The sequence below is a fragment of the Xenopus tropicalis genome, chromosome 8, assembly GCF_000004195.4.
Source record: "Xenopus tropicalis strain Nigerian chromosome 8, UCB_Xtro_10.0, whole genome shotgun sequence".
Classification (NCBI taxonomy): domain Eukaryota; kingdom Metazoa; phylum Chordata; class Amphibia; order Anura; family Pipidae; genus Xenopus; species Xenopus tropicalis.
In genome coordinates, this window is record NC_030684.2 from 51,388,814 (window position 1) to 51,416,748 (window position 27,935).

At 37.4% G+C, this 27,935-nt stretch overlaps 1 protein-coding gene across 2 annotated transcripts in view; it reads right to left on the reverse strand.

Annotated features, from left to right (window-relative positions):
* Nucleotides 1–413: 413 nt before the first annotated feature.
* chrdl1 (chordin-like 1) overlaps nucleotides 414–27,935 on the reverse strand; it is a 42,666-nt gene continuing 15,144 nt past the window's right edge. The window contains exons 2-10 of one of the 2 annotated variants that reach the window (XM_031890191.1): nucleotides 25,065–25,185; nucleotides 17,041–17,153; nucleotides 14,968–15,061; nucleotides 11,504–11,571; nucleotides 10,987–11,161; nucleotides 8,506–8,700; nucleotides 3,558–3,725; nucleotides 3,358–3,447; nucleotides 414–2,113 (exon numbers count right to left, since the gene is read on the reverse strand). In XM_031890191.1, coding sequence (XP_031746051.1) covers nucleotides 1,983–2,113; nucleotides 3,358–3,447; nucleotides 3,558–3,725; nucleotides 8,506–8,700; nucleotides 10,987–11,161; nucleotides 11,504–11,571; nucleotides 14,968–15,061; nucleotides 17,041–17,153; nucleotides 25,065–25,185 — 1,155 coding nt within the window. In that variant the 3' untranslated portion in view covers nucleotides 414–1,982. 2 annotated transcript variants of the gene reach the window in all.

Below are 27,935 nucleotides of genomic sequence, written 5' to 3' on the forward strand. Positions count from 1 at the left end.
CGAATCCCGAATCTTTCGTGAAAGATACCGAGATTAATCTGAATCCAAATTTGCATATGCAAATTAAGATAAGAAAAAGTTAAAGAGAACCACGTGCGATGTGACAGAAAGGCACGTGATTTTAAGGATTCAGATTCGGTTCAGCCAGGAGCGTAACTGAATCCTGGATTTGATGCATCCCTAATTAAACCTTCACCCCTATTTCACTACTCCTTATGAACCTTCAATATGCTGCCTTGTGTTGAAAGCAACTGCAGGTACTGTAACCCAACCTGCAGCAGGGCTTCACTGAAAAAGGACACAACCTCCTCTGGTCTTTACTAATGGTGGAACCAAATATATTCTATTGCCACTTACTGTATAATCACTCAGCTGTTCATTCTGCAAACAAATGAAGGGCAAAGCATACCAAGTAGCTATCCATGATGCAAAAACTCAGCATTTTTAATAAAAAACGAAAACATCACAAATATCACATTTCACTTTTCTGGTCTGGATGTTTTTGTTTTCATTTTATATGTTAGCAAGCTTATATGGCATGAGATTCAAGCACACAAATAATGCTGTATGGACACATTATCTGCTCTCATTATGCTCATTGTGACACAGACATTTTCTGTAGCTGATATGTCTTCCAGAGAAGAATTCTGATAAAAGTGCATTATGTACATTTTTTTATCCTAATACCCTAGCGTTCATTTTTTCTTCTCTGGCTAAATGGTTATATATATTAGACACACAGTAGCTGACGCCCTATAACTCCTTGCTAGCCATTGAGATGCCAAGAGAAGGTAGTTCAGCAGCAGCTGGAGGGCCACAAGTTGGGGGTGCCTTATACTTTAACATAAGTAAACATTTCAAAGAGCACAAAAAGCAAAAAGAACCAACCAGTCCTTTGCTTTTAGTACACTCTGCCTGGCTGGGTTGGGCCATTGTACTTTTGTTAAGTTGAACCCTTTTTAACCAATGTTATGTGTATATTGTTCTTTCTGCCAACATATCATAAAAAAGTATATTACATAATATTCTTCAGAGACAAGGCATAATACATTGGCAATGCAACATTTACTAACAAAGAGACACTCAAAGACAAGATAATATTTGGCAATATCATTTCCATGAAGGACAGCGATTGATTTGTTATCATGTAGCTTGTTTTCCCATTGGTTTTACATATGTTGGCAGTGTTATACTGATAAATTCATATATTACTAATACGTGGCTTTAGGCTATGTGACCCTACAGAGCATTAGGAATATGTAAGCATTGGGGGCCAGTGCAACATTGTGCTTCACCAGTGCTCCATAAGTAATTCTTTTTGTGTCTTTTGACACTAAACTTGCCTTGTATTCAGGTTGTGAACCACTTTATTTAAAAATACTGAACATTTTTTTGCTTGACTTAAAAGTAAACTTTGGTTTGGAAAATTTCTGTGGCAGGAACATCATGCCCCCCCAGACTGTAATGTAGAACCATGGAAGTAGCCCACAGCCATAAGCATATGAGACATGTGCTAACTCTTAGAGCGCACAGCCAATCAAAGCTATACTGTATGTTGAATGGTTGGGGAGAGTTACTGCACTATGTTGTTAAAGCAGCACCCTCCCTAGATTTTAGCCAGTGATGAAATGACATGCATGCCAAGATCTGCAGAAGTACATTGATTCACACACTTATATGTTGTCTCTTACTACTTTATGCATATTCCATTAATATTAACTTTCCAAATAAACATTTCACTTAAAAAAGAAACCTGTATTTTTCAGATTTGATGCCAGCCCTCTAAGGCATAAGAGGAAGCATTTAAATGCTCCTACACAGTTAGATTTGTCATTTGCTTTCTGCAACACATCATGCATAACAGTCCCCACATTCTGAGTTCTGCAACACTGTTGACTTAAGCAGAATCAGCCTGCAGTCCAGCTACAAATCCAATGTCTTTAGGCTGCTTCTGGATTAGAATCCCCTTCAGACTCCTGCTCTTAACAATGGCCCTTTTCACTCTTGTCTATGTACAGAACCTTCACCAAGTCTTCCAGTTCTGTCCGACAAACTCGTGTTTCGCACATGTGGCTAATTTGCGCTTCGCCTTCACTGAAGATTTTCCACTGACCTTAAAACAAAAATTAGGGAGGGGTTGTTCATTTATTGGCTGTTAATAAAACATATTATATTAACCTATATAAGGTTCTGTCAATTTAAGAGTCAGTGTACCCAGGTATTTCAGTTGAGTTATGCTTCTTTGGTTTCTGTAATAGTTTAATGTTTTTTAGTATATTTAAGTTATGGTGATCCAAATATACCTGTACATATCTATATAGCTGCAAAGGTTGTTACCTACATGCCCAAACACACCTCCTGAGGATCTCTTCCCAACAGCCCCCTGCTTTCCTGTGGACAAGCCACCTAAAGCCTTAATGGACTGCCCCATAGGCAGTTTATAAGGACTCCCTTCCTACCCTTGGCTTAGCACCTGTTAAAATATCTGCTGGGGGCATTATACACACTAAACACCTTGGTGAAGAACTGACAACATTAACTAGCCTCTCACCTTTTGGGTGTTGGCAGTGTGGGTAACCCACAATCCACTGGTATAAGAAACTAAAAGACCTTAGGGGTAATTTATGAAGTGCGGGGCAGGGTGCAAAAACAGGAACGACCCACCATTTTTGGTAATTTTGCACACTAACAGGAATTGTGCAATAGTGGTGCATTTTTGGTCTTTGGCCCTATGGCAGGTGTTAAAGACAGGCACTGTATAAGGGCTATGGGAAGAAGTATAGTGGAATATTGGGCTATGTAACATGATTTCTGAGGGTGCATTTTGGAGTATATGTCAAAATGCCTAAAGTGACGGTTAAGATTGAAAACAATGGCTCTTGAATTGGGGTAGGTTATTTATTGTTTATTTGTCTATATGTATTTGTCTATTCAACAATGATGATAATGGCGCTACAATAAAGACGAATATTTATCCTTTCAATAAACATTATTCTAGAGAAATGCTAGGTTTATTGGTCACTTGGTTGGTAAGATGATGTTCTATCTATAATATCTTTCCTTAAAAGGGTGTCTCACCACCAGAAAAGCTCCAAAAAGCTAATTATTGTAATAAGCCACAGCATAGTATTATTAAAAGGCTATTATTCTTGATTCCTATAATCACTCATCATTGTATGGAAACAAAAATATCTGCTGGAAACTGTAATGCTAAATATGGCTTTTTTTCTTATTAAATATGGAAGCAAGGGAAAAGCAGGAAAAGTTGCTTAAACAATAGAAATTTTAATAGTGAAAATAAAAATCTGTATAAAGGCCTTTGTGTTTTGGGGCTTTTGAAAACTCATGTAAACTTACTTGGTGTTGTCCTAGTTATTTGTTTGAACTCCTGCTGCTCTTTAAATTCTTCAGTGGGCATTTTTTCTGTGTAAAACTGGCGCAGAATACCTACCAAGAACAAGAGTTGATTGTGTTTAGACAAAGGAGCATGAGAGTTTGATTTCCGTCAGTTCCACAGCTCCTACAGACACTAAGAACAGACTGAAAGCTCATGTTACCTTTCTGAATGATCCACACATGGATGTCCGACATAGGGGGGTCATCTGTCACTACGGCAATTTTCCTGATGGTTTCTTCTTGCTCCAGCAATACGGCTTCATACACTGGGATGGTTTCTTCTCCACATAAGGAATCTCTGTCCCCAGAATGAGGGTCAATAACTTCCTCTGCAACACACAAAAGCAAACTTACTGTAACGTTTTGAACAAATAAATGAACTTTTGTGAGTGTGGCATCTTTATCTGAATCATGTTAACCTGAGTTTCGATACTGCACCCAGGCAATCTTTGCCCAACATTGACGTGAGTGCCGGCTTCTACAGATGCAGATTATATATATATATATATATACTGTATATCTTTTTGCAACACAATCCTAACACTGAACAGCTACAGTTGACTGCTGCAGTAATAACTGTAAGAACAGATGAAAAGGACATTTATATTTCCACATTTCTAAAAATGTCCTGCTGTGAAACTCCACAGTCACTTCTATTATCAGGAAATGCATTTTGTAGGTCAGTCATCTTTTAAATTCATTGTGCCTTTGCCATAATTTTTTTTCTCTGTGCTTCTCGTTGTCATCCTTCATGAAGGATATGGTAACCCAGCTATGTGTCTTGTTTAACAGCCATACAAAAAATTCTGGGTTTTTATCACCCACCATCAGCTCCTCTCTGTTTTATATGGACTGCACTAGCTTTAGTAATACAAAGAAACCAGTTGAATGTTGCTTTTAAACAGAGGACCAATAGATGGTTTAGACTGGATTGGCTGATTTGGGTTAGTAGACCTGATGTATAGTTTGTGACTTTTATTACATGAACCCCATTAATTCAAAATAATGGTCTATTATTATTATTAATAATAAGTAAAAACACACAATGTATGCTAGCCCCCCACCTATCAAATATAGAGGATAGCTCAAAGATGCAGCAAGATGATACACTACTATAATGCTGTGCATACACAGGCTTAGTTTGCAAAGTGCCATTATGTTCTAAACCACTGGATAATGGAGAAGATAAAGGTTCTATGGACATGTCAAGAAGGGGAAGGAAATGCTCTTGGGATCTTACAGTCAAGACACAGACAGATTTATATATCCAAGTTACCATTACATCAGCTACTTTGGTATGAATAAAGAAATGTCCTATTAATGGCATTACTGGAATCATTGTTGTACTTTTTGCTTGTATTTTCCATGACATTAGAGGAGCAAAGAGTAATTATAGACATGTGGTCTTTGCAGCAAAAAAAATATTCTAAATTGCACTATCCAATCTGGCATCCATAGCTGGAGAGGGCAGTCTGGGCAATGAAAAATAAAAGGCTGGACAGTCATCCCTGCTTATGCAGACAGTGCCCATTTTTGGTCACAGTGGAAATCCTGCCCTTTTGATTTTTTCTTAGTCCCGTGTACAGGTGAAAGAGCCAAAATAGAGCCATTTTATACAGTATTAAAGACCACATTAGGGAATGCTTATTTAGTTATTTTGTAATACATTTTTTTCAAATTAACATTGTTTTAAGTGATTCAAATTTCTCCTGCCCTTTCATGATTTTTTTTTCTAAACAGAGATGTTGGCACATAACATTTCTAAGTATTTGTAAATTCTTCCAGCCTCTAACCTTATTTAGCCTGGTGAATGATAAACTAGCCTGGTGTTATGAGGTGTCAATGAGTGCTGCCTTCTTCTAGGCAGTTACATTGGCGCTCTCTCAGAGCAGGATACAGCCAGAGAGTTCTATCATTTGCTGTGGAAGGACCAACAAAATGTACCAGGAGTTAAACAAAATGGCAACCTACAGATTAAAAAAACTGACTTTGCAATTTAGCCAGGATTGCATTAAGATAAACTTTCCTTACACGTGGTTTAATCCAAACCATGCCAAGAAGGGGAAGGGGGGTTTAGTAAAATGCATTTTGGGTAATATAGCTTTGACTGACTCTAGATGCCTTGCCAAAGAGCTGTATGACACTAGGTGAAAGAAATAGTGGCTATTTTTTATAAGGAAAGCAAACTCTACAACTGCTGCTGATATGGGGGAATAAGAACTTAGGGATCCAGGGGTTCATAAATGAGGGGCAATTGCATAAGAAGCTTCATTTTTCTCACAGATTCTAAAATGATGTTGTGAGGTCCGGTAATTTACCACTAACTTTAGGCCTCAGAGATGATGCAGCAGCCTCACAGTGCCTGCCAACAACTTTTAAAAGCAATACACCATGTAGTGCTACAATGAAGTATATGCAGCACAGAGGGTTTTATTTTGGGTGATGTCACATGCATTTATGGTGCTGATATGGCCCAGAAAGCAGTCTCAGTCTTTATAGATGTACCTTTGTGGCGTTTGATAGCACTGTTTTTTTATTTTTATTTTTAACAGGGATACAAGCTTCTTGCTCCTAAGTGAATATTACCTTGGCTCTGGATGACCCTGGGTGAGCAGAGGATTTGTTAAGACTTATTAAAATTCAGCATTTGGGCCAAGGTGGTATAAATGACCCCAGAGCCAAAAGGCTGGATTAGTGCCCTCCTGTTACACACTCCTGTAGGTCTGGCATCAGGTCACTGAATCCAATTATCATCCAAGCATTTAGCAGCTGGATGGTTTTTTTTAAAAAAAAATTGAAAAATTAATAGTTTCTGCAGTGAAATGAAACTTCTGGGGAACAATATGATGTCTTCTGTTACTAGTTTTTAGATTAGTGAGTAGGCACCTCCATCTACAGGTGGTGAAACCAACTTCCCGGCAGGTATGGGTAGTAGTGTTTTTTAACTAGCTAGTTAAAGAATGTTCTTGATGAGCAAAATCTAGAATACAAAAAACAAAAACTGTTTAGCTAAATACAGGGAGTATGTGCCATAGCTACCTTTGCTGCTGGGTTATTTGCTTGTTGGGCAAGTCAGCAAGCAGATACACAGCATTAATCAGAAAATTATGTTCTGCTGTCAAGATTCTAAACATAAATAATTGATTCTTAAGATATATGAAAACTCTTATTTAATTGATTACTTAAATTGTAAGGTCTACTGGGCAGGGACTTCCTTCCTTATACCACATGGCACTCAATCTGTGTATTTATATTTATTTGTTGTATTTATTATACGTGCACTGCCTGTGTGTACTGTTGTAGATTGTGTGATTGTACAGAGCTGCGTATTTTTGTGGTGCTATAAAGTTATACATACATACATCTATCATTTGGCCATGGCTTAAAAGAATATCTAGGACAGCAAATAAGTCTTCACTTTCAAGCTGGGCTTCTAGGGCCATTTAGAGAGCAAATAAGAACTCCCCCAAATTTAAGCCTAGCTGACCTTCACTATTTCATTCCCCTGGGCATCCCTTTATTAGATCCCCCTAAATAAGGATGAAGGATTTAGTTTTACAGACAAAAATGCAGTTTTCCGAGGCGTTCTTCTGTCTACGTTCCGTCAGAAACAATTTGTGTCTTCACGTGATTGGTAAGGACGTGGAACATTCTGTTTTAGAAACCAGTGATGTTAAATAAGTTGTGATTTACAGGAAATCGTATTATTATAATTCCTTTACTGTGTGCTAATTTAGAATCAAATGACAGGAAAATATGAGGAGTCATTCCATTTTTGGTAGAAAGAAGAAGGCAGAGTCAACTGGTTAAGGTACTGTAACTTCACATCTGTAGGGGAGCATAACACAGTCTTGCCTATAACTATATTCCCTGTTGGTGCTGTTAATAGCTCAGACATGATTGTTTTATCTGCTTACTGGAGCTGGGTTTAGCCTATCCTTAACTGACCTGTGGGAAAGTCATCAAGAATTTGACATTCTCACCAGCCAAGGAAAGCTGCTATTTATTCAAAAAATAGAACCAGAATTTATTACTCTCACAAACGCAACTGTTTAGATGCCAGTGGCCTGCTTTATCAAGCTAGCATTAGTTATAATTACGCAAAATCCCTTCTGCATTTTCATTTGCATCACATGTACTTAAGTATAGCCATATTTTGTAACTTTGTTGCACCATTGTGAAGGTAGACCACATGAGGGATGTTTCCAAACTGCCAAATCCTGGAACACAAGATGATAATCAGACCTATACCTACACTGACAAGGAATCCAATTAAAGGGTAGCAATTTGCAAAAAACATTTTAATTGCAGGTGGTTAATGGCACATGGTCCTTTGGGCATTAGACTTTGGAAATGTACCCAAGCTATTAAGTCTTGCAAAACCAACAGATCCTCTATATTGGTCAGAAACTGACCCCACAAGATCCCTTGATGACATTTACTTTTTATGGTGAAATAGAACTTGCACTTCCGAACTTCTTTTTGTACATTGCGGCTTCATTCTACTCAGCGTAGGTAATTCCCATTGACATCCATTATGTGTGGTATTAGCAGAGGTCCACGTAATAAGATCCAATTGTATAAAGGGATTATATATAAACTGCTGTTTGGTGAAACTGCTAAAATGAACAGATTTGTTTACAATAAAGTGGACAGTCAAATTATCTTTATAAAGGTGATAGATCCTTGAGCCTGCTTGATGCAATTGATGTGTTTATCATTGTCATTGCTTAAAGGGAATTTAATCATAATTTTGTTGGACAAAAATGGTATATTTTTTATTTACTTGTTCTGCTTTTTCTCTGGATTTATTTATCCTAGCAACCAGACAACAGTGTGGAAGTTGGAATAAAAAATATATGTATAAACATGCCATTAGAATACAAAAAAAATGTTTTTCCAGGAACAGTGACCCTGACAACCAGATTTTCATTTGCAAGTGCCAGAATACGAAAGTTTCATCACTCTCAACTCACAATAAATATAAATGTAATGCTAGCTGAAATATTGTTTGAAATTGATCCACATATAACCCAAAGTTAATTAAGGTGAACTTACCATTTATGGAATACCTTCTACACAATAAAAGTTGTTTTCAATATGAAATACCTGGGCAAACTTTGCAGCATTTCCCATCTATCTTCTGGGGATATTTACATGTATATTGCTCTGGGCAGCTTATTTTCTTGCATTCCTGTTTTGTAAAATTGCAGGTACACAGCACACATTCCACCACTCCAAAGACTCGCAAGGTGGGATGCCAAGATTCTCCGTGGGAGTATGTCTTCCCATTAGACACGCACACTGAAGAAAACATGGCATGCACAACAGGATTTGATTAGCAAGCTGACATTTTCCTGGATCTACATGATATAAATAAAGCAGGGCTTGCTAAACCTAACATTACACAACATAAATAGCTAGGAGAGGAGAAACAGTAACATATCATGCAAAATAATGATGGCGTAGCAGTGCTACTTTATAAAATCAGATGTATACGGTAAAGAAATAGAAGGAAAAGCTAAGATGCCCACACAAGCCTATCTTGGTATTAGTATGCATATTAAGGGCCTCCGCATGTGCCTGAACAACAAGTGTCCCAGTCTGCCTTCAGATACAGTATGTGCATGCAGAGGATCCTAATCTGCATACATATACCCACATATGATTAACACAATGGGGCAATGTGGCTGGCTGTGGTTCCTGCAAAATTCTGCGTGGTTGCACAAAGTGTCGGTATTGATTCCCCCCCCCCCCCATAGGAGAGCGGGAAGCTATGATAGGGGAATCAAGTGCATTGTGCTAAAACATGCTAAACATACATTGAATGAGTAATAAATAAGACATGGCAACTGATCTTTATTTGTTATTCTTTGTAGTTTTTGAATTAAGTAAACCTTCCTTAAAACTCTCCCATTTGTATCTCTTAGCTCTCAAAATTAGGCAACCCAAACTCAAAGGAATACTGTCATGGGAAAACATGTTTTTTTCAAAATGCATCAGTTAATAGAGCTTCTCCAGCAGAATCCTGCACTGAAATCCATTTTCTAGATTTTTTTTTCTAGATTTTCTAGATTTTTTATATTTAATTTCAAAATTTGACATGGGACTAGACATGTTCTTCATTTCCCAGGGTGCCACAGCCATGAAGTGGCTGTGATATCACCCCTCCCTTTCCCCCCAGCTGCCAATCAGCAGAACACTGGGAAGGTAACAAGATAGCAGCTCCCTGCCACCTGTATTGCTAAAAATGCTCCCATGCCCCACCTAGTGGTAGATATAAGAAAAGTAAAAATCCAAGTCTGGCTCACCCAATTCATAACTCCTCGAGTTACACTGAGTAGGATAAACAATAGCTTATCTGAAAGAAGTTGTATGGGGTAATTCTGGCTTCTACAATGCACTGAGATGGCTGCCTACACACCAATATTAAAACTAAAAAAATTTTAAATGGTAGAATGTATTATTTGCAATGTGAACAGTGTAATATAGTGATAAAACCCATATTATAAAAACCATGACAGAATCCCTTTAATTACAGATGCGAGGGAAAATACGTATAATCATTCCTACCAGAAATTGCAGTTCATGTGTTGGGAGATTAAAGAATATGAATAAGAAATAATAGTAACCTCTATCATAAGCCTATTTGTATTAATGCTCAAGAGTCTTCTAAATTTGGCCACCTAGGCTTCATTGCAATAAGTCATTAAGAGGGAGTTACCTAAAGACATCTGCATCTGTTCTAAAGGTTGAGGTACAGCAGTTGCTAACATAAATATTGTTCTAGAACAGCTCTCCCAGTCAATTGTATGATTGTAGCTGCCACATGATTGTTTTACTGTTTACCAAGTGTTCTGGTTCAATGGTGTGTTGTCTACATTTCCCTGTACATATTCTTATATGTACTACTGAGAACATAAAACACTTTTGTATTGAATATGTTTTAACCCGACTAAATAACTGATTTTATTTAAAAGGGTTCTAAACACAAAAATAAATGTAAGTAGCTTTCTTCATCATGCTTCTCTGAACACTTTAGCAATTTGCATTCATTTTCTATATTTAGAGTTTTAGAGATATTTGCATTTTCAGACTGCTAATACCAGGCAATTTGCTTAACTGAGAGTCTGAAAGAGCTGTTGAGTCAAGCCTGATATTACGATTCTAAATTGTCTAACTGCTAATAACTACTCAAAGTGGTAAATTTATGTAAATTCCAAAAGCACTTATAGGACCACTCTGAGTTAGTTTACATTAATTCATTTTTTGGGGGGTTTAGATCCCATTTTCCCTACCTATAGTATGTGAAGAGATCCATGGTGCCTAACCCAGTGGGTGAGCTTTAACCTATAGGATAAACCCATGTAAATGGGATTTTTTTAGGAGTTTGGAATTCATTCCCAGAATTGCTTTTGTTTATTTAGCCCCTTGTAGGACATTTTGCTGATTCTGTAGGACATTTTGAGGATTTCTTCTGCAGTGAGCTAGAGAACTTGTGATTGCTAATAACAGCTCTTTATTTTGCATTGTGCTAGTGTTACAGTTAGTCTTACTAATAATCTGAAGCAGATAGCAGATGCAATGCACCTTTCCCATGCTTGTGGTTGTTGTTGATGACAATCTGCACGATAGTTCCTGAGGCCTGTTGGGGATCTGAAAGGACTCCACGATTGCTTCTTGTGCTGGAGAATTTATGCTGTGCGTTCCCTGTTTGCCTGTTGGAGCCAGGTGAGTGGTCATGGACACGGTGATAGGAGTGTCTCTGTACATATCATAATAAGTAAGATATAGTTATACTAGTGTCTACCATTACAAACTAGTACTCCAGTTTTTACAATTTAATCTTGCTACCAAGGGCTAAGTAAGAAAGATCAACATACATTAACACAGACTATGATATGAGCAGTACTTGAAAGCTAAGTGCCTTGACATTTCTTCAATGGAGACAAGATCAGTGTGTAATCATATGGTACAAGGTACCATTTAATAAAATATCTACAGTAGCTGCAAGAGAAACAGAATCTCTTTGAATCAAAATGCAGCAGGGAGTTTCCTTCTAAACAGTACTAGGGGCAATGCACATCACTGCAAATGATATTCTTACCGCTTCTCTGTTAGCTGGCTGTCTGTAGGTGTCTGGTTCATGGTGCTCCCAGGATAACATTCCATCTCCTTAAAAAAGAAATGGTGAGAAACTACTGAATCCATTTTATAAAACAAACTCATTTTTTCATGCAATTTACTAAGTAACACAACAATTTTGGCCCAGATTGTCTGGTACAAAATTTTGCTCTGCTTTTAAGTGGGTTCAATTATGTTATACTTATGGATAAATAAAAATCTTTTAATGGTGAAAAAGAAACATAGCTCTTTGTTGCCTTTTTATCAAGTTGATTTACTATAACTTGGTGGCCTATATATACAATTAATTCCAAGTCACAAAACAAAAAATTACGCTATTAACATTAGGACTGGTTACACCATATACTATATTGTTGGTAAAACGTAAAAATTTTGTAATCTCTTTACAATAGTTGATTGTCCTTAATAACCATTTAAGGTTTTATAAAAGATTGTTATCAGCAGGGGCAGCTGGCAAACCTAAGAGTTTCAGATTCCACTAAACTTTGCATGCTGGGTCCAGAGCTTTACATATGAATCCTCAATGCAAAATAGTATGTATCATGGAAGCTCACTAAGAAACGTAGGAATAAGCACTAGAGAAAAGACTGCTGTCCAGGGTCCTGGCAGCAGACTTCCCTGATCACACAATGCCCCCACAAACACTGTTCCTCCACCAATCCCAAATTTTAAAATGTTCAGCTTCTTCGCTGCTGGGGTGGGGATCATTTAATTAATAAGCATTAGCATTTTCACTGTGGACAGCAGGTTGGTTCTATATCTACAGTACATAAAATCTGCATGAGCTATTTAACTTTAAAATGAATTCACTATTATAACAGTTTAAAACAGATCCTTCATTATACAATATTATGTGAATACATCTTAAATATATGAATAAAGAGCTAATGTATTTTTTTTAGTTGTAATATAGGTGTGTAGGCGCCATCTCAGTGCATTGTGCCAGAGTCTGAGCTTTCAGAAACAGCCAGCGCTACACATTAGAACTGTTTTTAGATAAGCTATTGTTTCTCCTACTCCAATGTAACCGGAGGAGTCCCAAGCCGGACTTGGATTTCTTACTATTGAGTGCTATTCTGATATCTACTGGGAGCTGCTATCTTGCTCCCTTCCCATTGTTCTGCTGATTGGCTGCTGGAAGGGGGGTGATATCACTCCAACTTGCAGCTCAGCAGTAAAGTGAGACTGAAGTTTTTCAGAGCACAGGTCACATGGCTGTGGCACCCTAGGAAATGAAGAATGTGAAATTTCAAAATTAAAAAAGTCTGTCTGCCTTTTTGAAAAATAGATTTCATTGCTGGAGAACTTCTATTAACTGATGCATTTTGAAAAAAAACATGTTTTCCCATGACAGTATTCCTTTAAGGTCTGTCACCATGATCCCCTAAATGCTGCAGGAATTTTTCTCTTACAAAACAAAAAAGTAATAAAATAAGACATGCGACTATTCTAAGCCAGTTTTTGAGTCCTGAAGTTGATTCTGCCAAATAATTTAGGCCCCCTAAAGGAGAGGTTTGAAAACACTGGTTAAAAGGTAGGTAACTGCAGCAAAAATGTAGATAATTGAAACTGTATTAAAAGACTTGTCAAATAATATTATCACAATATTAGATCTTCTCAACACAACTATGTAGCTTCAGTTTGTAAGCTTCCACTCTCTCACCCCCTTCCTCAAACAACATGATGCCTATGGTTTAATGACCCATACATTGTGGGATAACATGACCTTATGAAATATAAAAGACCATATCACCCAGAAATCTTCCCTTTTCTTATGTAACAATTCCCCATCCCCTCAACTCAAGGGAGGGCTATAAGGGCTCATGTACGTCCACAATTTACCTGCAGTCAGTTGTGTATTACACCACTTTCATTTAAGGTACTTTTTGTCAAAAAGACTTGCACTTTCGTATTCATCATTAAACAATGATTTAAAGGCCTCCATGGTAACTATGTGACTTGACGTGGCATGATTTAACCATGTCAGTTTACATTGCTGAATATAGCACAGCATTTCAGTAGTTTTGTCACCTGCATTTTAACGCTATTGACAAATGACCCCTTTGTCATTGCCCCTTTCTGTATACTGTATGTTTTTTCCCACTTCTATGAAACATGGACTTAAATACCGTTTTCTCCAGCCCTAGGATTTACATTTTCCATCTTTACACCAAGAAGTCATTTGGCTGTGGGCCTGAATATTATCCTGTTCTGTCAGGTTATAATTGCTCAGCTGTGATTGTGTCGGCTTTCTGGAAATCCCTAAAGCCTCTCTATAAAACTACATGGAAAATGAAAAAAATTACAGAAGAAAGCTAAAAATAGACATTTAGTAAAAAGCTAAAGCTAAAGAATTGAATGGAGTTTTTTCCACATCAAGAAGTAAGAAAAAAACATAATTTCTTAAAAAAGAGGGAAATCAACCTACTCTATAGGGCTAATTTTTAATGCCCCCTCCCCCCCCCCCCCCACAGTGTGCAAAATATGATTGTCCATCTTTTTGCATACTGTCCACTGTGTGGGGCATACCGCAGACCTTTGCACTCCATTTCCAGCACAGAGACCTGTGGACTACTCTTTGAATCTATTTTGGTCTGTGTCACGCCGCACTAGATACAAAAAGGGGCAGAAGGGGGTAGGCACATGGGCGTTCTGCCCCCTACCCACTCCTACCATGTAATTCCTTGCAAGTGGGCAAGGTAGGAGCAGCAGAAGGTGCAGCCCACAAGGTGGACTGTCAGCCTGTGCATAAGAAAGTGTTCTAAAAACCAGGAGTCAATTAATGCTACAAACAGGAGCTAACTTATTTAGCTAGTGCTAACTTATTTACCTTATCAAATATGGTAAAGGTTGAAGTAATTGCAACAATGTTGGTGTGTGCAGCTTCTGTTAGTGCTCTGTTTGTATTATTCATTGACACTGAGACACCAGGCATCCAGGGAATGTGCCACCAGTCCTAAAACACAGGATCACCAGACCTTTGTTTTTATTTAACACTGGGTTTGATATCAGATGGGTGTTTACTGTATATCAAAGGCCTGTTATATTGTATAATTACTTACTAAAGGGCAAGTGAAAATGGCTCAATGACATGGCAAGTGGGCTTAGCTGTTTTTGTCAAAAAAATGGAACTGACTGGGCAAGGCTGGGGCATTGTTTGTTCTCCATCACAATTTTTTACTTTGTCAAAGCAACTCTGCTAAAGTTGTGTCGTGGTTCAACATAGGTGAGTAACCAGGGGACTGAGGGAAGGTACCTTTAAGAAAAAAATAGAGACGGCAGGGTTTATATAGGCACAGTGGCACATTTGTGTTAAAACTTGGATCCTTGTAAACTTTGTGATTTTTATTAGATTACCCCCTATTACAATATTACAATCCAATAAAAGGTTGGACATATTTTTTGTCACAAGAAATATCACCTTACCTGGGCAGCGTGGGCAGCACAGCTGTGGTATATAAACTGGGTTGGTGCAATGCAGACTTGGGCATCTCACTCTGCTGCAAAGGACATTTCCACCCTGAAAGATAAATCTCACATTAAATGTACTGCCAAGCATAGTTTTAATTTAGGTGCCAGAAATCACTTTATGGTCTATTAGTAACATTAATTGACTGAAACTAGTTTGCCATTGGCATCTTTTCAACACACTTTTAACTGTCTTCCTGAGCTAAGATGGATTTCTGGCCAGTGGGGTTTAGTGGAACAACTAGTCTGTATTAAAAAAAGGCAATAATACAGTATTAAATAGGCAGCTTTTACTAACATCTCAGCCTTAATCTGGGGGCCGGGGGTGGGGGACAAAAAAAAGCACTAATTAATTTCCCCCGAAAATTGTATATTTTCTCCTAATCAAATATGTGGAAACATCTTTATTTATAAAATGCAACATGTCTTTGAAGTGGATAAAGCTGTTATTTTTTTTAATTACTGGCTAAAGCTAGATACCAAATCCTGCAAACGCGATTTGGCTGAATACTGAACCTGAATCAGAAAAAATTGCTTTCAGTTGTTCCTTGCTTTAAAGCCACACAAACAAAATAATTCATTTGTGGTGGAGCTGAACTGTAAGGCAGAAGCCAAATCCTGCAGATACTCCTCCAGAGCTCCTCAAGTCTCTAGAGTTCAGTGCAAATGTGTTTCCCCATCTATTAAAGGAATACTGTCATGGGAAAACATGTTTTTTTTTTCAAAATGCATCAGTTAATAGAGCTTCTCCAGCAGAATGCTGAATTGAAATCAGTTTTTCAAAAACAGATTTTTTATATTTAATTTTGAAATTTCACATGGGGCTAGCCATATTCTATAATTTCTGAGGGTGCCACAGTCATGTGACCTGTGCTCTGATAAACTTCAGTCACTTTACTTTACTGCTGAGCGGCAATTTGGAGTGATATCACCCCCTCCCTTTCCACCCAGCTGCCAATCAGCAGAACAATGGGAGGTAGCAAGTTAGCAGCTCCCAGTAGATATCAGGATCACACTCAATAGTAAGAAGTCTCCTGCTTGGGTCTCCAGTCTCTGGTTACATGGGAGTAGGAGAAACAATAGGTTACCAGCGTAGCACTGGCTCCTTCTGAAAGCTCAGACTCAGGCACAATGTATTAAGATGGTGCCTACGCACAAATATTACAACTAAAAAAAATACATTAGTTGGTTTAATTATACAATTTTAAATGGTAGAGTGATTTTTTTGCCATGTAAACAATGTAATTTAGAAATAAAAGTATAGAATAAAAATCATAACAGTATCCCTTTAATGTGTTATTTATCTGTATGCTAGACTGACTGAGTGCAACTGCCAATAGGAACAACTCTGTAATTAGTTTGAAACAATTAGTTTGTTATGTAACCTTTACCTTTTCTTCTTTTTCCTAGCTTGAATGGCTGCCCCTATGGCTACACAGCAGCTTATTTATATAAACTATAGTAGGATAGCATAGTAGCATAGCTGTATCTGAAGCAAACACACAAGTTTTACCAGTGCAGGGCATTAGTCCCTTATATTTTAATGACTTTAAACCACTTTTTTATGTTAATTTAGAGATTTAGAAGTCCTATAAAAGTAATAATCCATTCCTTCCAAGTTGTTGACTGCAGCATACATACAGTATATACATATATACTGTTAGGCCATCTTTTGCATTCTAGTGGCACTGCATATGTTCAGTGTTCTGGGCTACTGTGGGGACCTTAGGGGTTTTTCTGAAAAAAAGGTTACAAATGCAGGAGCAAATGCTACAGTGCTGCATATAAATCAATTCTGCTGCAGAAAGTTATGATTTCTATGCTGCCATGTAATGATAATCTGAAATTAATTACCAACAAGCCTTGTGAGCCAGTCCTAAGCTTTAGTAACAAGAGAAATTGAAAAGCTTAATGTTTGGGGAGACTTGCCTCCCATTACATAAGTTGTTGCATTGCTAGACAAATAATTTTTTGAGCTTTATTTATACTTTAATCTCTTTCTATTGGATAATTATAATCAAATTATATTACCTCTCGACACAGGCAGTTTACACAATATACAAGTCCATAGGGTTCCAGATAAGGATGCCATCTTTCTCCAACACGATACTTTCTGTCTTGAAAAACGCAATATGTTTCGGAATCTAAGGTGATTGAAAAAATTTCAGTTATGATTTTTCTTTAATTTACTGCAGCAAAAGAGTTTTAGGTTGAATTAATATTGTCCATTTGTGCATGGTATTTAGACCCAGACGATGCAAATAAAATGAATAAAGGCTATAACTTCCTATAACTATAACTATCTTTGACCTTGCATTTCTTCTTTCTTATACAAAACTTAATGTTTAAGGTGTCCATACGAAGTCTGCACAAATCTAAAGAAAGCACTGTTGGTGTCATTGCCTGCAGGGAATAGTTTATAAACCAAACCACAGAAGAACTAACCATTAGGTCCTAAAATTGGAGGCAAACCCCAAAGCTGTCAGCACTTCAGACTGTGATGGCTATAAAGAAGGCAAACACTTCAGCTGAAAAAAGCCTTTCATAGTTTGGCAGCTACTATAGTACTCTAAAGCCAAGGAGAGAGCAGGCTAAAGGATATCGACATAGACATACTGTAGCTTAGACTTGAAAATGAAATGCAAATATGCATACTTCAGTCTATACAAATATAAAAAAGACAAACACTATCAAAATCAAAGAAGTACACAGTTTTAAAGTAAATGTCTGTTTTTTGCCTTCATTTTTTTAAATTGGGACAAAAACAGGTTGTGTCGCGCTCTCTAGGGGTTTTGGACTGTGCGAGTATCTGGTTGTTACAACTGCCTCCCTGCCTGGTATATTAAAGAAACAGTAACACCAAAAATTTACATTTTTAATTTGACTTAACATTTGACATAACATGTTTACATACTCTATGTGAAGGATAAGTCAACAATTTATAGCATTGTTTTTGCTATCAACTCTGATCTTTTACCTGTTGTTTAAATAGAGGCAGCATGGATAGATAATACCCATGTAACTATGGCTATATAATACCTATTAATTACTTGCTCCAAAAGCCTTCCCAGAAATATTACATGCATTTTTAAATAAAAATATTGTGCTTTCTTGCAACTGGCCAATTTGAAGTACAAACTAAGTGATCAGTATCTGTAAATGCTTTTGGGCAATGACACAGTTATTTCAGGGTTTTGTCGCCTGAGCAATTATAATACACAATGGGCAGGCAACAAAACACTAGAAATCACTTGTTATTTATTTGTAGGGCAATCACATGGAATTAAATGTACTCCAAAGCCAAAAAATTGCACTTCATCAGGAGTAATTCCAGGTGTTTTGTCACTGCACATGAAGCTACTAATAGGTAATAAAACATCTGTAATTCCTACATGTACCATATGCCTTTAGGGCATTTTTACTACCTGGCACTACTGACTCCTTGTCTCAATATAGTGTTACTTAATAAATAGATTGCCCACCCAAAATTATGTGATATCAGAATTTATGAGAGATAATAATCTCTAATAAATAATCAAATAATCAAACTATTTTTTGGGGGTTGGGGAGCGATTGTTATCTCTAGATAATAATCTCCCCCCTAAAAAATTCTTGGGATATCATTTTAGGACAAAACTAAACTTGCTACATCTGAAAAAGCTCAGAATAAAGGAGAAATAAACAAATAAAATAAATAAATTGCTGCTCTGAACATTTATAAGATATTGTACTCATTGTGCAGTTTCCATTGTGGGGACCCTGAAGAAACCTGGGCTAGCAGTTTAAGATAGTCTTAACATATTTTTGATTAGTATTCATTAAGTGAAGAATACATTTACGGCAACTGTTTTTCCTTAGTTGTATTTGTTCCATTTTTCATTACAGAGAATGTGAATGCCCTTAAACAAATTTTATTGAATTGTTTCTTCCTTCTGACAACTAGATTGTGCCCATTTCTTCTCTTTCCTTCCCTTGGCATTATTAAGCCAAGCGGGTTTCAACTTATTTTTCTTGGATTTGTCTAGCCAAATATTTCCTTATGAGACAGCAACGTGGCGCCTGCCTCACAATAATCTTAACTTGATCCAAATTTGGCACCTCAGTAATCTCCAGATATAGCTCCCTTGTTCCATCCATTTATTATGGGGGCACAGCAATGTGACACAGGCTACTAGAATTGTACTCATAGTGGTACCACTGGAGGATGGCAGTGTTTGTTATAAACAAATTACAGCATGATGTTTGCTTGATAAACAATATGGCTAACTGGACACATAGTATATAATGTACAGATCAGTGAAATGTGCAATTTTCAAAGCTGCCAATATAGACAAGTCGTAGACCTTTAGCTTTGCATTTTATCTCATTTAATATGCTAGCAACCCATCTTTAAGACTAGAAATTCTGTGGCTTGCTAATATTAAAGTATCCCTTACTTTCAGGCTACATTGCAGGTGAATTTGCCACAAAAGAGATGCCATTATTTGTTTCATTAATCTGAATGTGATGTGCACAGAAATATTTTTCCTTTACCTTCCATTCCTTTGTTCTGTTTTATATACCATACCAGTAATTACTCTATATGCGTGACCCCTCTGCCTTTGGCACATGTCTAATGTAACTACTGGTATGACATAGGTAACCTAAGCAAAAGCATGAGGAATTTTTGTAACCCAATTTTAAGACTCTAATGAAAGTTAATGCATGGAACTTTGCATTCATTTTTTATTCGAAGATATAATTGTCTTTTTTATTTGAAGATATGTGTAAATTGTTCTATATTATTTTATTTTCCCATGGCTTCAAGGAAGTTTTACTGACTACTACTGCTACTGACTACATAGCTCATTGACTGTCTGGGCACAGTATGACATAACTGTTGGCATGGCCAAAAATGCAGGCATGGCTGCAGCAGAAACAAATTTCTTAGTTTGTTTATAGCCTATGTAGAAACATACCCCTATATCAAGCCCAATATGTAACAATTTAACATTCCCTGCCACCCCTTTCTGTCTGTGCATGTAACAATGTGCTGTGAGAGGTCACAAAGAACAGCTTTCAGCTTCTACTTCCTGCTTCCTGTTTCAAGCTGCGTTGCTATGCCTACAGGAATGGAATCCTCTGTAACTTATGCATAGCAGCTGCGGCTGTTTTCTTAAACACTGACATATTATCTAAAACAAATTACTTTTTTTTTACATAAAGTGGAACTAAAGTCACAATTTATGTATTTTGGATATTCCTGCCACACTATAAAAGCATTAAAGCAGGTTAACTGGCACCTAAACAAATTGACCCCTGGAGGGTTCTTTTATCTAAACCAGTGCCCTGTGATGTCAAGCAGTAAATCCCAGTCCTGGTCTGGCTGTATACAACTCCTCAAACTGGCAAAATTATAAAATTCTATTACTAAGGTTTTGCCCAGGTTTAAACTTTGTGGCTACTGCCAGCATTTACCTAACCAAAATACTCATTTACCAAATACTTTTTGTACTCCATATTGTACTCTAAACTTTCATCTCCAATCCCAGGTATCAGTTGACTTGAGCAAGTCCTGGGCTTGGGTAAGTTGGCAGCAAAGTTTTTTTTCATTGTCATTAGTTGCCCTTTAACCAAAATAGTAAATTAGCAAAAGCAAATTTGACATGAAAAGAGTTTAAATAGTATTAAATAAGATTATTTTAGGGAAAGAAATACAGTGGTGTGAAAAACTATTTGCCCCCTTCCTGATTTCTTATTCTTTTGCATGTTTGTCACACTTAAATGTTTCTGCTCATCAAAAACCGTTAACTATTAGTCAAAGATAACACAAGTAAACACAAAATGCAGTTTTTAAATGAGGGTTTTTATTATTTAGGGAGAAAAAAAATCCAAACCTACATGGCCCTGTGTGAAAAAGTAATTGCCCCCTGAACCTAATAACTGGTTGGGCCACCCTTAGCAGCAATAACTGCAATCAAGCGTTTGCGATAACTTGCAATGAGTCTTTTACAGCGCTCTGGAGGAATTTTGGCCCACTCATCTTTGCAGAATTGTTGTAATTCAGCTTTATTTGAAGGTTTTCTAGCATGAACCGCCTTTTTAAGGTCATGCCACAACATCTCAATAGGATTCAGGTCAGGACTTTGACTAGGCCACTCCAAAGTCTTCATTTTGTTTTTCTTCAGCCATTCAGAGGTGGATTTGCTGGTGTGTTTTGGGTCATTGTCCTGCTGCAGCACCCAAGATCGCTTCAGCTTGAGTTGACGAACAGATGGCCGGACATTCTCCTTCAGGATTTTTTGGTAGACAGTAGAATTCATGGTTCCATCTATCACAGCAAGCCTTCCAGGTCCTGAAGCAGCAAAACAACCCCAGACCATCACACTACCACCACCATATTTTACTGTTGGTATGATGTTCTTTTTCTGAAATGCTGTGTTACTTTTACGCCAGATGTAACAGGACACGCACCTTCCAAAAAGTTCAACTTTTGTCTTGTCGGTCCACAAGGTATTTTCCCAAAAGTCTTGGCAATCATTGAGATGTTTTTTAGCAAAATTGAGACGAGCCTTAATGTTCGTTTTGCTTAAAAGTGGTTTGCGCCGTTTTTGCCCAGTCTCTTTCTTATGGTGGAGTCGTGAACACTGCCCTTAATTGAGGCAAGTGAGGCCTGCAGTTCTTTAGATGTTGTCCTGGGGTCTTTTGTGGCCTCTCGGATGAGTTGTCTCTGCGCTCTTGGGGTAATTTTGGTCGGCCGGCCACTCCTGGGAAGGTTCACCACTGTTCCATGTTTTTGCCATTTGTGGATAATGGCTCTCACTGTGGTTCGCTGGAGTCCCAAAGCTTTAGAAATGGCTTTATAACCTTTACCAGACTGATAGATCTCAATTACTTTTGTTCTCATTTGTTCCTGAATTTCTTTGGATCTTGGCATGATGTCTAGCTTTTGAGGTGCTTTTGGGCTACTTCTCTGTGTCAGGTAGCTCCTATTTAAGTGATTTCTTAATTGAAACAGGTGTGGCAGTAATCAGGCCTGGGGGTGACTATAGAAATTGATATTGAAATTGAAAATTGAAATTGATAAACCACAGTTAAGTTATTTTTTAACAAGGGGGGCAATCACTTTTTCACACAGGGCCATGTAGATTTGGAGTTTTTTTTCTCCCTTAATAACGTAAACCTTCATTTAAAAACTGCATTTTGTGTTCAATTATGTTATCTTTGACTAATAGTTAACGGTTTTTGATGAGCAGAAACATTTAAGTGTGACAAACATGCAAAAGAATAAGAAATCAGGAAGGGGGCAAATAGTTTTTCACACCACTGTATACTTTAACAAATTGTTATTCTCAAGTTTTTATGAGTAATGCCATATACTGCATGGTATGGATTTGCACAAGTCTATTTAAAGAGCCAGTCTGAAAAATTAAACTACACGGAAAGACTATCAAAGTTAACTTACAAGGAACATGATTACTTGTTATAAGTATGATACAGACAATTATAGGCACAGGCCTTGGATAAAGTGTCCATGCAAAGTCAAAGCCTTGTTAAGGATATCGTTCAGCACTGCAATTAAAATTGTGGGGGTGGAGCTTGACTGGTTTTGCATATTTGCCAATTTTCCATCTCCTCTCCAATGCAGAGGAACTACATATACCAAGGCTGTAGGAAACCCATTTAGTGTGGTGTAGAGTGAGATATCAGACAGGTATAAAGTTCTTTTCCTTCTGTATTTAATATACTAAAAATATAAGCAATAACGCCTCAATAGGATACATATATTAATATATGTATAAGTAAAGAAAACTTGAACCTTAGCTTACAGAACTGAGACATAGTTTGACTTACTCTTTACTTTACATGTTCAAGCAGGCTCAAAAGGGCAGAAATAAATAGTGTTTTACTGATTTATGGCTGCTATAGTCCTGGAAACAGGTACAGACTTTTTATGCTGTAGGGTTTTCAAAAAAAATTGTAGTCTATTTCCAAAAAGGGAAAAAAAATGGGGTTCGTTAACAAAGTTGCCTTGATATAGTGAAGTTATCCAGTCTCCAGCTGACTCATTGCCTTAAATCCCCAGGAAGGAAACAGGATGATATGCAAGGTGATTCATAAACAAGCCTGCTAAGAAGTGGAGGAAGCATAAACTTTCCAGAGCCTCTTATAATCCTGCTGTTAATGACACTGACCTTTCTCTGTGCCATATTTTGGTTTTTGGAGCCGTAAGCAAAACCTTCATTCCCTAATAAAAGAGGCAGGTGCTCAATAAGCTAGTACTAACATTTAAATATAGTTGTTTTTAAAAATAGTACTTTTAACTGGATTTGTACATTTAGGTAGTGCAAAGCCAAGGTCAAAATTAAATTTTGTGGAAACTTCAGACATCAACACACAAGGGTGCAAGTCCTCATTTAATTACCAGACAAGAAGACCTGTCTATGGATATTAGTAATTCAGTAGGTTTTTTTGTCTGGAATGTCCTGCCAAGCAACCAATTACAGGCTGAGCTTTGAATTAAATTTGGCTGTAATTGGCTTCTAGAACGTTCTGTGCTGACTTACATGAAGTGAACATATATTCTCATAAATTGCATCCTTAGCATCCCAAGGGCATCTCTTTACACAGCAAATGGCATAGAAGAAGGATGGTTGGAGTAGGATTTCAAATGTCGAAAGCGTTTACAGAACTGGAAGTCAACCACCACCCCACTGGACATGAACTGAGGGAAGGAGCAAGTGCTGAAACAGCAGTTCCCACACTTGGGGGAAGGGGGGCTTCCCCATGTGAGACCACTTGGAGCAGTTGGAAGGGGGGGGCTTCATGTGAATTATAATTGGGGTGAGCTTTGGGGGGAGAATTTGTTTTTCTGGATACACCTGAATACCCAGCTTAAAAGTGAATTAAGAAGCAGACTTGTTACCCAGACTTCTTGGACTCCCTATAAGGGGCCTTTTTGTAATCTGGATCTCCATACTTTGTCTATTAAAAACAAATATTTAAATGTTAAATAAAGCCAATAGGGTTTTTTTGCCACTAATAAGAACTAATTAAATATTTATTAGGGATCATGTATAAGGTACTGTTTTATTATTACAAAGAAAAAGGAAATAATCTTTAAAATGTCGAATTCATTGATTAAAATGGAGTCTATTGGAGATGGCCTTCCAGTAATTCAGAACTGTCTGGATAACAGGTTTCTGGATAACGGATCCCATATCAGTATAAGTAACCATCTTATGAGGTAAGTATAGCCCTGACCCAAGGTTGGACTTTGGGGCTTGAATTGAAAAAGTCAGACAACCACTAGGCTCCAATCATGACACCAACATGTTGCTTATAAAAGATCAAGGGATCAGGGTCGTTTTACTTCTTTTTTACCATTGGTGTGATATTCTTACAAATCAAAAAATCTGCAGATATTCTGCAGATTTCTTTATATTAGGATATAAATAAAATCAAATGTAACCCACTACCAAATGAACAGGCTGGATTAGTGCCTTCTGTGTATGTTGCCTAACTGTGCAATATTTAAGTGGTTCAGTCTGTTGCATATCTATTAATACAGGCTATCATAAAGCACAGGAGCTCTGCCCTGGAGCCAAAAGGGCCTCATCCTAAAGTTGCTTTTGTGGGCCCAGGCATCATGGCCATACCACACAAACAACCCGTTGCTGACTTATAGCAAACTTTTATCCATATGGTGTGCCTCTTAGTAAACAATAAAAAATATTCTTAGCAAGCTTTAATAAGCAACAAGTGACTGCTGAGTGACAGGCCTAGAGTTAAGTGTTCATGCAAATCTGACGTCTCGTTAAAGAATATCGACAGCACTGCAATCAAAATTTAATAAGTGAAGTTTGTCTGCATTGCATATTTGCCAATTTTTTATCTGCTCTGACATATGTAGAAAACTCTTTTTGTGGGTGCTATAAGGTTATAATAGACAGATGTAAAGTCCTTTTTCCATATCAAAATACAAAAAAAGCTTAAAAGAAAAAAAAGTATACAGATATTAATATGCAAAGTAAAAGAAACTTTAGCTTATAGAATTGAGCCACTGTTTAACTTACTTTTTACGTGTTCTAGCAGGCTCCCATCCATCAGCAGGAGGAAAATCAGGCAATAGAAAACAATTTTTCTTCCCATAGGTTTGTACTGGGGAATTGCAAGCTGCAGGAATTCACTGAAGAACTGTTTCACAGGAGACAACATAGAGATAAAGGTCTGTTAATCAGAGAGCAACACCAAAAGAGATCAAACTGATATTGTTTTAGTAACTAGGCTAACGTTAAACTGGACAAAAAATTTGGAGAACATGCCAGTGGGTCATGAAACAGCATGTTGTGCTGCCTGAAACTTTGATAAAAGGCATGAGTGCAAAGGAGAATTTCTTTGCACTCAAAACTGTAGTCGTTTGGCTGCTGGGGTCAGTGACCCCCATTTGAAAGCTAGGAGGTAGGATGAGAGGGCAAATAATTAAAAGTCATAAAATACAAAAGAAACGGAGACCAGTGAAGAATATTTTAATTCTATAACATTGAGCTTTCACTAAGTTAAAAATTGCCCTGTTTTAAGTATTTTCTTCCAAGCCATAGAGTTGCAAAACACAGAAACCTGCATAATAAAAATATCTGATCAGATTTTGGTTATTGAGCTCCCAGACTCCCATTGAGCTCCCAGAAACTGCTTAGCTCAGACTGGGTAAGGCAGTGATTACATTTACATTGGCTGACATTAAAAGGACCAGTAACATATAAGTGCCAGTGCGTAGTCCTGTAGAAAGCCACACAGAAGACACACAGTCTATTTGTTACCTGCTATGTGTTTGACCCAAGGCTACACACCTGCTTATTACATAAAGAAGTTATTTACATAAACTTTAGTAAAGTTTCTGAGGTAAACATATTTTTTTTACCTGTGTAGGATAACAGAATATTATATTTAAATGCATATCACTTTACTATGTTGGTGTTATTGTTTTTTTAACTTCCTAGGGGAAAAATAAGAAAGAATGAATTAACCAGGCACCTCAGTCTCAAATACTGAGGTGTATAGCCAACTGAGTAGATATAGCAGACATAAAACTCAGTCAGGTACTTCAGTTCTTCACAAAGGGTATTCACTTTCTTAAATTAAGAGATGCCAAAAAAGCTGCCAAAAGTTGGGCCTAACCTGCATTGTAGCCTAGTAAATATAACTCTTGAAAATGTGACTTTTCTTTTCCTATACTGGTAATAAGATATATTTGAACATAAAATAGATCACTTGATGTAAAAAGGGGATAAATCATGTTAGTTTCTCTTTATGTAGAGGTTTAATCACTGGCCACTGACTCAGGATTTCATTTTCATGTTGACCACTGTGTCATCTGCTAATAATCCTATTCAAGGCACCCCTTTAACCTCTGGTACCAAACTTAACTGTGCGCTCTGCAGAGCAGGGCTGTGCATGAAGAACTCTGTGTACAGTATTTTGGTATAACTAATACCACTTTATAATATTTTCCAAAAAGGAGTATATTTTTTTATGCCTAAATGTTCCATTATGAAGAACAAAAGAAATACAAGATATTAAAGCAGAAGTAAAAAAAATTGCAAAGTTTAGTTCTTGTGAAGAAAAACCCTTTATTACCAAGAGATACAATGCAGAGTTTTGCACTAAATATAAAAAGCTTTACAAAATAAAAATATTTGGGAAGTGAAGGAGTTTATAACTGGGCATTGATCCAGTACTCCTAAGTCAATAATAAACTCAGCCCTGAATGATCAGTTCTTGGTGCTTGCAAAATGAAAAAGAAAATTACAGTTGGCTACAAGCACTCCAAATCTGGGGTTTAGAGTGAGCCATACACATTAAAATGTAACTGATAATGAAAAAACAAAAAAAAAAGCATAACAGTTTTTAAGAAAATGGGGCTAAACACCATTTCCCTTGTTTGTTATCAACACAACACTTCTGAAATATCCCTAAAAATGATTGCATCACATTATTTTCCCCAGTCTATACTGAGATTAAGGTCTATAAGAACACTAATATTAATGTTTCTTCCAGTGGTGTAACTATGTGTTACTGGACCCCAAAGAAAATTCAGTTTAGGGCCCAAAGCATTGGAAAGTTGACCAGTTCTAGCAAGATATACTGAAATTACTCATTATTTAGGGCCCTCTCCATTTCTAGCCCCCTGCATACTGCAGGATCTGCTTCCTCTCTAGTTACTCTAACTTCATGCATCAGCCCTCCCTTTTAGAATGTAAGCTCTTGTGAGCAGGGCCCTTCCCCTAGTGTCTCCGATCCTCATCCAATGTAACTGTAAACCATTTTTGTGAATTGTTTATATGTACACTTTAACTGCTCTGTCTTTTGTACCCCTCTATTTTTTAAAGCGCTGCGTAAATTGATGGCGCTATATAAATAATTGTTACACCCCTGGTTTCTTCCCATAGAAGGGGGTGGTTTCAGTTAACACAAATGTATGCACAATTTAAAAGACAATAGTTCTCAGTGTTTAGCTGATTGAATCATTTTTAACCTAATGGGGAAACTTTAGCACAAATCTGTGCACCACCAGAGTTCGGTACAACTTGCAGCTACCACCGGTGGGCACAAAACAAATAAGGCCAAGCCAAGAACAGGGCTTCTTTGCACTTTTGAGAACTGTATTGCACAAGGGTTAGGTGTACAGGGCCGTATTTATATGAACCACAGAGACCTTATCCGCACACCCTGGCACTCCAAACCTATATGCCTGGTGCACACTGCTGGAGGGATCGGCACCCTCCAAAACTAGTACAACCACAAAAAAGCAAATGGCACTCAGGGCTGCAAACAAGGGAAAAACCCTTAAAAAATTTTATTGCGGAGGTGCAACGTTTCGGGGCAACGTGACCCCTTTATCAAGCATGATAAAGGGGTCACGTTGCCCCGAAACGTTGCACCTCCGC